At 34.4% G+C, this 9,535-nt stretch overlaps 1 protein-coding gene across 1 annotated transcript; it reads left to right on the top strand.

Annotated features, from left to right (window-relative positions):
* The first annotated feature begins 6,315 nt into the window (after nt 1–6,315).
* LOC112016361 (uncharacterized protein At1g08160) lies at nt 6,316–7,219 on the top strand. The gene has a single exon (XM_024048915.2). It carries the CDS (start codon nt 6,417–6,419, stop codon nt 7,002–7,004), a length of 588 nt encoding a protein of 195 aa, XP_023904683.1. The 5' UTR covers nt 6,316–6,416; the 3' UTR covers nt 7,005–7,219.
* Nucleotides 7,220–9,535: the final 2,316 nt, after the last annotated feature.

Here is a 9,535-nt window from a genome sequence, read left to right as displayed (position 1 = left end):
GTGTGATGAACTGAAGAATTTTGCAGCCAACATCCTTCTCAAGTTGGTGATCAAGTCGTGTTCTAGGATCCGCGCAATTGGTTAGTCACATACTGGGAGCCGTGCATTGAAAAGGAGAAATTGTTACTACAAAACAAGTCCAATTGGGTATTGGGGTAAGGGTTCAATTGTAGATTGGTATAAGGTACTGAAATTCCTTTACTTGTAACCACTTGCTTTGATAGCAGTGGATTCTCGGGAGTGGTGACCTTAAAATCACCTGGTGGAGTTTTTGCCTTATAAGTTTTTTCTATTCGTAAACAAATTACTGTGTTAATTTAATTTCCGCTGCATATTTAGTTTAATTGGTGATTTGTTTGTGCTACCACGCATCTTGCATGTTAATTTGATTAATTAATAAACTTAGCTAATTAATTAATTTATCACAGTGGGTCAATACATTCTTGGCCTATCATTGCCCATATCCTTTTCCTAAAAAAAAAAAAAAAAAATTCCCCCCATATCCTCGCTGGGAAATTAAAAACAAAAATATAATATATAGTTGCCCAAACTACTAATCCAATCAAATAAGATTTAAATAAATATATTACGTACTTTTGAGCCCAGATAAGCAGATTTTGATATGAAAATATGAAACAATTTGTCTTGATTATAAGCTTTCAGTTATGAGGACAGCTAAAGATGACAGCTTCCAGCATAACATGCCTAATAAAATAGCACCCTGACATCAGTAGCTCAAAGTCGAACCAATATTCCACTTTGTAACAATGTGTGGATTTCTATGATAAACTTTCTGAGTTGCTTTGTCAAGGCCCCAGGCCTTCCATACAATATTCAGGCGCGTTTTTAAACAGTTGTACCAGACTGCCCTTAAAGTTATGCTTGATTGAAGAATTTGAGGTATAATCGCATAACTGCTATTCCATAAGTTTATTTTTCAGTGTTGATGAATCAGGCATATATAATAAGCCCACTCCTTGGGCCCAATATACTGATTTACTTCTTTCTTGGCATATCAATAAATAAATTCTGGCATTTCGTTCTACTACTAGGGTTGAATACCAAGCTCTCGTCGACGCTACCTTGAAGCTCCTTTGGTTAAGTTATCTTATATATGATTTGGTTGTCCCTCTCAACTTAATTATGCTACTCTTCTATACCATGACAATAAAAGTTGATGATACAAAAAATCGTTAGTTGTGCTCTTATCTATACTAATGGATGATTACAAGCAATTCCGTTGGTCAATTTGCAAGGAAAGACCACAAAAGTATAGAACACCGGTGTGGTGCTGGCTAAGAACCCTCCGATAATAAATAATTAATTACTTTTTTTTCCCATAAAAATTTTCTTTAAATGGATTATTAATGAGTGCCCTAAGAGCACTCGTTAGTATTTTCCTATTATTAAAGTCACCTAATTAAAATATCCCCACTTTATTATTAAAGTCACACTTAAGACCTATACTAAATTGCATTGTACTATTATAATATTATTTGGCCTTTATACATGTCCCTTTTTTTCTCATCCCAAATGGGAAAGAGGGTGTTGTTGTTTAGTAGTTTTTGTGAGTGTTTGGATCCAACTTATTGCGCGTCTGCGTTTTGTCTCTCACGTTTCCTCCATCTTTTTTCTTTTTTTTTTTAAGCTGCAGTTGTTGACCTTTCCGCCTTATATAGTGCACATCAGTGAGTCCCGTGCACTGTTCATGGAACTCACAAACTTTACTTTTCAACAACTTTTTCATTAAAAATGGGTCTCATGGTACTATTCACACATTTAAAAATTATTTTGTTACAGTATTTTCAGTAAAATAAGTGGTATCCAAATGGACGCTTAATCTCTTCATCAATTGCAAGACTCGCGTTTAGTCTTCATTAGTTGTGTGATGTGTTCAACCACTAGTCGTGTATTTAGTAACGCACGTGTACCATGCTTATTGGTTTAATTAGATAGATCAGTGGAGTTAGTTAGAGGTAGTGGAGTCTATTAGATAGAGTTAGTTAGAAGTCGTTTTTCCTGTTCAGTTAGTTAACGTTATTATATATATTCCTTTTCATTTGTCTGTTTCATCATATATTATATTATTGATTGATTGAATAAAATTCAGTAATTCATTCTTCATTTTCATTACTTGTTCTTTTGGATAGCATATTCTGATATAAATCATTAGCAGCATATTCTCTCTCCCTCTCTCCGATATGCATATTTTTGCATGCATCGATGTAAACTGTTGAAAATACATTTGTATTGGGTTTATGTGGTGTATTATTTGTAAGAGCATTCCCGTGATGCATAAATTATTAAAATGTAAAATAAATAATACCATGTACAAAAAGTGCATAAAAGTCACTCAGATTCGGTGAGCTAAATATGCAAAATTTTTTTTCCTCCTTTATTCCTGCTGTCTTCCCTTGTCTCACTTTCTCCGTTCTCTTCCTATATATACTCGGATTTTTTTGGAATTATACTTAAAAAGTAATAACTCAAGAGAAACAAATATAATACATCTGTCAATTAACAATTATATCATGTGCATATGTAATAAAAATCAACAATAAGATGTGAGAAATTTACATACTAGATTATGTTATTCAAGGATCTCACAAGCAATCAGGATGCTCTCCCCAACTGGTCAGGATTAACAAGAGCTTTATTTTCTCTTTTACAGCCCCTTGCAAGTGTGGCCTTGATAATATTTATAATATTCAGAAACGACATGACCAGTCATAAAATCCTTCCTATCGTAATAACACTTCATGTAACAGAAATGTTACATTTGTTAATAAACAACTTTATTAATTAGATTCATTAATGAAGAAGTTCATTAATGTGTTATTATTTTTGTAAATCCATGCTAATACATGGATACATCTATCGTTCATATCCAGAACTACTATAATGACAACACCTTTAATAGGAGTTCAAGTTACTGGTATTGACACGATAGATTTATTAAAGCCAACACTCAATGCGCATGAATCTCATTATGGAAGGACTTCCGAGATTATTATGTACTGACCATCGAAAGACTAGCACTTATTGTCTTCCATAGTCTGAGCAATTTTAACTTGCACTTCCTTTCCATCATGGTCCAATAATGTACCTATCAGAATAAGTTACATCATGATGGATATGGTCAAGTCAAGGCCTACAATGAATGAATTCATAATCTTAGTCTACTAAATCAAGTAGACCTATTTCAATATATCAATATCTTACATCATAAAAATATTGCATAATTTCACAGGAGACTGAACATTTATTTGCTAATAATAAAGGCATTATATATATATATATATATTATGTTGGGCCACATTATTCTAACAGATTTATTGTAAAGGTAATTGTTACTTTGTTAGTCATTGTAATCCGATATTTAAGCTGAGGGTTATGTCCAAAATACTGAAAGGTACGTAAAAAAATCAATTAATGCACGCTACTTGTTGCACACGCCGTACACATGACTTTCTAAAAAAAATTTGTGTTTGTAATAAGGTAGTGCTTAATAAACACTGCCCTTATTGTAATAAACAATTGAGAATATAGGAAAAAGCCTTATCATGTCCCATTCTCTTTTTCTTTTCTTCCGCTTCGCATCTCTCTCAACCATGCATGCATTTAAGGCCAGTGTTAAGAAGTGATTTCCACTAATACAATATTGCTTTAGTTGTCATGTTTATATATTATAGAATGGATCTTACTACATCCAAGTTTGAAGAAAAGAACAATACTCGAACCTGGATCCTTTAGATGTCTTGATTTTGATACAAGAAACCAAAAAGAGAAAGGTGGGTGCTTCAATGATAGAAAAAAGGGCAAAAGCATTGTCTATATTACTACTTCACATGAATAGGCGCACCAAGCCCCTTGGTGTGTGTTAGCCGAACAATATTAGTAGCTTCTAGAATTAAATCTTCTCAGCCTTCGTAATGGCTAATCCAACTTCTCAGCACCCACTAGCAACCTAGCCAAGACACTCTAAACTACTTCGATACATTGCTATAGTATTGCTAGTCCTGATTGTCTTGGTGGGTCTAGCTGTGCTCATCACTCGGCTAGTTATTAAGCCCAGACGATTTGTTTACACTGTTGAAGAAGGTTCAATCAAAAACTTCAACTTAACCAAAAACATTACTTGTAAAATAAAAAATAGTTGATGCAGAGCTCTCTTCATTAACTACACGACTCGGCGTTTAGTCTTCATTAGTTGTGTGAGATGTGTTAAACTGCTAGTCGAGTGGTTTATTTATTAGCACAAGTGTAGCATGCTTATTGGTTAATTAGATAGATTAGTGGAGTTAGGGTGTGTTTGGATACCGCTTATTGTTGAAAACTGAAATCTTATTGCTGAAAACTGAAAACTTTTTGCTAAAATCATTGTAGTAAAATAATTTTTAAAGATGTGAACAGTATCATAAGGCTCAATTTTAAAGTTAGATTTACGTTTTTTATACCTGCAGGTCCCGTAAACAGTGCACGGGACCCAGCCAAAAAACGCAGATGCCAGATGCAACACATCCAAACTCACGCTTAGTTAGAGGTAGTTAGAAGTCGTTTTTCCTGTTCAGGTAGTTAGCATGTGTGATTGAATGAAAATTGAGTAATTCATTCTTCATTCTTCATTTTCATTACTTGTTCTTTTGGATAGCATATTCTAATATAAATCATTATTAGCAGCATTTTCTCTCTTCCTCTCTCCAATATACATTTTTGCAAGCATAGATGTCAACTGTTGAAAATACATTTGTCTTGGGTTTATGTTACGTATTATGTAAAAGAGCATTCTGATTGGGTGATGCATAACCTATTAAAATGCATAATAGATATATAATACTATGTAACAAAAATGCACGAAAAGCACCCTGTGAGCTAAACATGCAATTTTTTTTATTCCTCTTTTATTCCCAATCTCTTCTCTTGCCTTACTTTCTCTATTCTCTCTCCTACTTTAACATTAAAGTAATATTATTTTAATGTGATGTAAACGCTAGTGATACAAACCTTTTTTATAATTTTTTTTTACAGTGGTAAGTAGTTATTAATAAATGAAAAAAAATGATGTTGATAATGAGTATAGATAAGAGCAAGCAAGAATTTTCCGCAACAATAATTTATAAAAATATTGTAAAATAGTTTGTGACTGTAACATTACTTGTAAAATAATGAATAGAATGTGAGATGTTGTAAAGTGGTTATATAAAATAGATAAATAGTTTTTTTTGGTAAGGTAAAACACATTTTTATTTATTGCATAAGCGGATGAAAATGCTCCGAGTAACCAAGAGGACAAATCATTAGTTTATGTCCTGGGAGGTTTGGGTGTTGGGTTTCCTGGTTGTGGCTGCCACTATGGGGGGTTTGGGCGTTGGGTTTCCTGGTTGTAGAATAAGGTTAGGTTGGGGCTAATTCATTAGATTTCTTTTTTCATGTGTGCCAATAACTTTGTGCCACATGTCCAAAGCTTTTTAAATAAAATATTTTAGTCCAAGTCAAATGCCACGTCAACACTCCATTAGATCACGTAGGACATAATCTAGTAGTCATAGATGGAAGGACGTAAAGTAGAATGTTTCGCAAAGTTTCAGGATGAAAACAAACTTTTGAAAGTGTAGGAATGAAAAATGAATTTTTTGTAAAAGTTTAAGGACGAAAATAATATTTTACTATAGTTTATGATTGTAAAATTACTCGTAAAATAAAAAATAGAATGTAGGATGTTGTAAAATGGTAATATAAAATAGATAAATAGCTTTTTGGTAAGATAAAACACATTTTTCTTTATTGCATAAGTGGGAAAATGCTCTAAATAACCAAGAGGTCAAATCGTATTATAAAGCTTATAATCTTACTTCTTGTCGTCCTTATATATGTATCCTACTTAGATTTATTGTAAAAGTAATTGTTAGTGTACCCTACTTGTTACATACATTGTACACACGAGTGATTTTTTTTTTAATAGAAGAGGTGACTGTCTAAAAAAACTTGTTTGTAATAGGTCAGTGTGTAATAAACAATTGAGAATATAGTAAAAAGCCTTGTAATGTCCCATTCTCTTTCGCTTTTCTTCCGCATCTCTCTCAACCATGCATGCATTTAAGGCCAGTGTTAAGAAGTGATTTCCGCTAATACAATATTGCTTTAATTGTCATGTCTATATATTAAAGAATGGATCTTACTACATCCAAGTTTGAAGTAAAGAACAATACTCGAACCTGGATCCTTTAGATGTCTTGAGTTTGATACAAGAAAACAAAAAGAGAAAGGTGGGTGCTTCAATGATAGAAAAAAGGGCAAAAGCATTGTCTATATTACTACTTCGCATGAATAGGCGCACCAAGGCCCTTGATTAACAAACCACACTTGGTGTGTTGCCGAACACTGGCTTCTAGAATTATACCTTCCCAACCTTAGTAATGGCTAATCAAACTTCTCAGCCGCCAAGACACTCAAAGATACTTCGATACATTGCTATAGTATTGCTAGTCCTGATTGTCTTGGTGGGTCTAGCTGTGCTCATCACTTGGCTAATTATTAAGCCCAGGCGATTTGTTTACACTATTGAAGAAGGTTCAATCAAAAACTACAACTTAACCAAAAACCACCTCAATGCCACCTTTGAATTTGCCTTAAGATCCTATAATCCCAACTCTAAAATCTCTATATACTATGATTCAATCGAAGCGTCGGTGGAATATGACGACCAGACCATAGCGTTCGAGGTGGTTGATCCTTTCTTTCAAGCTCATCGAAATGTGACTCGTTTGGATTTGAAGCTCACAGCTCAATATGTGCCACTATCGGGGTCGAATTCTAAGGACATTGCGCTCGAGAGATCATCAGGGGAGATAGAAATAGTAGTTATGTTAAAAGCAAGGATAAGATATAAGGTGGGAATGTGGAAATCTAAAGATCGTATTTTGATTATTTGGTGCTCTCCTGTTCGGGTTCGCTTCGCTAGGCCCAATAATTTCGAAAGGACATACTGTGATACAGAACTTTGAGCATTATTGTGGTTTCTACTTTCTATTACTATGTTTATTTCTATATTGTTTTGTGAAATGGTTTTCCATGATTGCCATGAAGTCATGCTTAAAATATATATGTTTTTTCATCCTGGATGTGTGTGTGTGTGTGAACATTGTTGCAGATTTGTATTAGAAGATTTCGAATGTAACGTGACAATTTCTCTAGGATTTTTTTACATTTTTGCTCGCTACGGTTGACATTTTTCATTTTTTTTCTTAAGTGGATGAAAATTCTCTAAGGATTCAAGAGGTCAAATAGTATTATAAAGCCTATATAGGGTTAATCTACCTCCCGTAGTCCCTATATATATATATATATATATCATACTTGGATTTATGCTACTTATTGCACATGCTGTACACACAATTTTGTTTTTTAACTAAAAACTTGAATTTGTAAAAATAAAAAAAAAAAAAAAAAAAACTTATTTGTATATTGCAAGGACAGACCTAGAATTTCAAACTAAAGGGGACTAAAGTATAAGCCAAAAAAAAAAATTTATTATTATTTTTTACCTTGATTCTTTCCAACATATAGGGTAAAAAAAAAAAAATTATTATCATTATTACCTTTTGGGTTATTATAAAATGTATGTGTTTATTTGGTATTAAGACTTTCAATTTAAATATTTAATCCTTCCGTTTATTTGGTATCATTACTTTTTGTTTTTGTTAAATTTTTGAGTTGAGCAGTTGAGTTGGGTTGATTGGAGGAGGGGTTTAAGGTTTTGGAAAAGGTAGTCCATATCGAGCAGTATAACGTATTGAAATTACTGCAGTTATATATATATATATATATATTTAACTTATATAAATTAATATATTTAATTAAAATCTAATTTCTTAATTTTTTTTATGCAAACATGTCCAAATTATTTTAAGCCCAAGCCCATTAAAAAACAAATTTTCATGAATTAGAAAAATAGAGAAGGCTGAAGACTTGTCCAATGTCCCCCCATTAAATTTGTTTTTTAAATAAATAAAAAAGTAAAAGATATTTAAGATGAAATAGAGTTAGTACGTGGTTGACACTTGACAGTAAACTCATTAGTTTTTCAGTAGCATTTTCAAAAAACTAATATAAAGGACATTTAAGAAGAAAGAGAGTAGAAGTTAGCTACCAGATAATTAACAACCAAATACACATTTTCCACTAGTTTCAGCTACTAGTGTGAGTGTCCTTAACAGAGAATTGGAACAAAGAAACTTTGAGTGAGGCTGCGGTGAGGTCAAGGGAAGAGGATGAAGAATTGCAACATAGTACAAAGAAGGTTAAGGAAAATCATAACTTGGGGTCACACCACACTATCCCTGGTCCCTCCTCTGAGAAAGGGAGTAAGTCATATAAGGATAAACTTCTTGGAGAAATTTCAGGAGCTTTCGAACAAGCTTTCAACTTTGGGTTGAATATGGCGTTGGAAGCAGATTTAGATGAGGAGTTTTTTGATCTGCCTGCGGGTGAGAAAGTCGTGAAGTTTTCAGGGACCATGAAAGCAAAGATTCGAGCTCCATGGGCAAATGCTTTGATTGTCAAAGTGTTCGAGAAAATTATGGGATTCCACTTCCTACATGCACGCATTCTTGGTCTTTGGAAACTGATAGGAAGAATGGATTGTGTCGCTCTTGGAAATGACTTCTTTCTTATCAGGTTCCAAAATAGAGAGGATTATGCCAAGGTGCTCAGGGATGGACCATGGTTCGTGAGAGGCCATTACCTGTCCATTAGGGCTGGGAACCAAATTTTAAGTCGCCCACAACCAATTTGTCGTTAGTGGTAGTGTGGATACGGCTGCCTGAGTTGCCTATCGAGTACTATGAATCATCAGCGTTAAGGGCTATCGGAGAAACAATAGGTCCAGCCTTTAGGATTGATACCCATACCACTACGAAAACGCGAGGGAGGTTCTCAAGGTTATGTGTTCAAGTGAACCTTGACGAATTGATTACAAAGCTGCTTAGGATGGGAGGGATTGAACAACCAGTCCAGTACGAGGGGTTAAACTCCTTATGCTTCGGGTGTGGCCGTGTGGGTCATAGGGTGGAGAAGTGCCCATACACGGTGAGAACACCAGAGGGGAAGGATGATGGTGATGGCGCGGGAATGAAGGATAAATTTCAAAGCCAGTCTGGCACTGAGGAGGGCGAAGCAATTGGTTCGTGGGTACTAGTTACATGGAAAAGGAAACCAAGTCTGAAGCCTGTGAAAGATAAAGCCAAGACTTCCCATTTAGGCACACTAAACCCAAGCCCAAGGGAATCCCAGGAGACCAATCCCTTTATTTCGACATTGGGCCCAACGAATGTGGATTCTCACAACAGAGAAGGAGAGCAAAAGCCCATAGGTACCCCTGACAATAACGTTACAAGTGTAGATAGCATGTTTGAGCCCGTGTCACGTGATAAACTTAGGCCTATGTTGCAAATGCAAAAAGACAAACACCATCCCCAGAACCTAAAGTCAAAAAGAAAAGCAGAGAGCTACATACTCGGAAATGGAATAATTTAGG

This window comes from Quercus suber, unplaced genomic scaffold (assembly GCF_002906115.3).
Source record: "Quercus suber isolate HL8 unplaced genomic scaffold, Cork oak 2.0 scaffold_66, whole genome shotgun sequence".
In the NCBI taxonomy this organism is placed as follows: domain Eukaryota; kingdom Viridiplantae; phylum Streptophyta; class Magnoliopsida; order Fagales; family Fagaceae; genus Quercus; species Quercus suber.
The sequence above is the reverse complement of the archived record's forward strand: the minus strand, read 5'-3'. Positions and strand labels throughout refer to the sequence as shown.

What these genes read in the sequence shown, in the direction of transcription:
- LOC112016361 (XM_024048915.2), top strand. Translation starts at nt 6,417, where the DNA reads ATGGCTAATCAAACTTCTCAGCCGCCAAGACACTCAAAGATACTTCGA.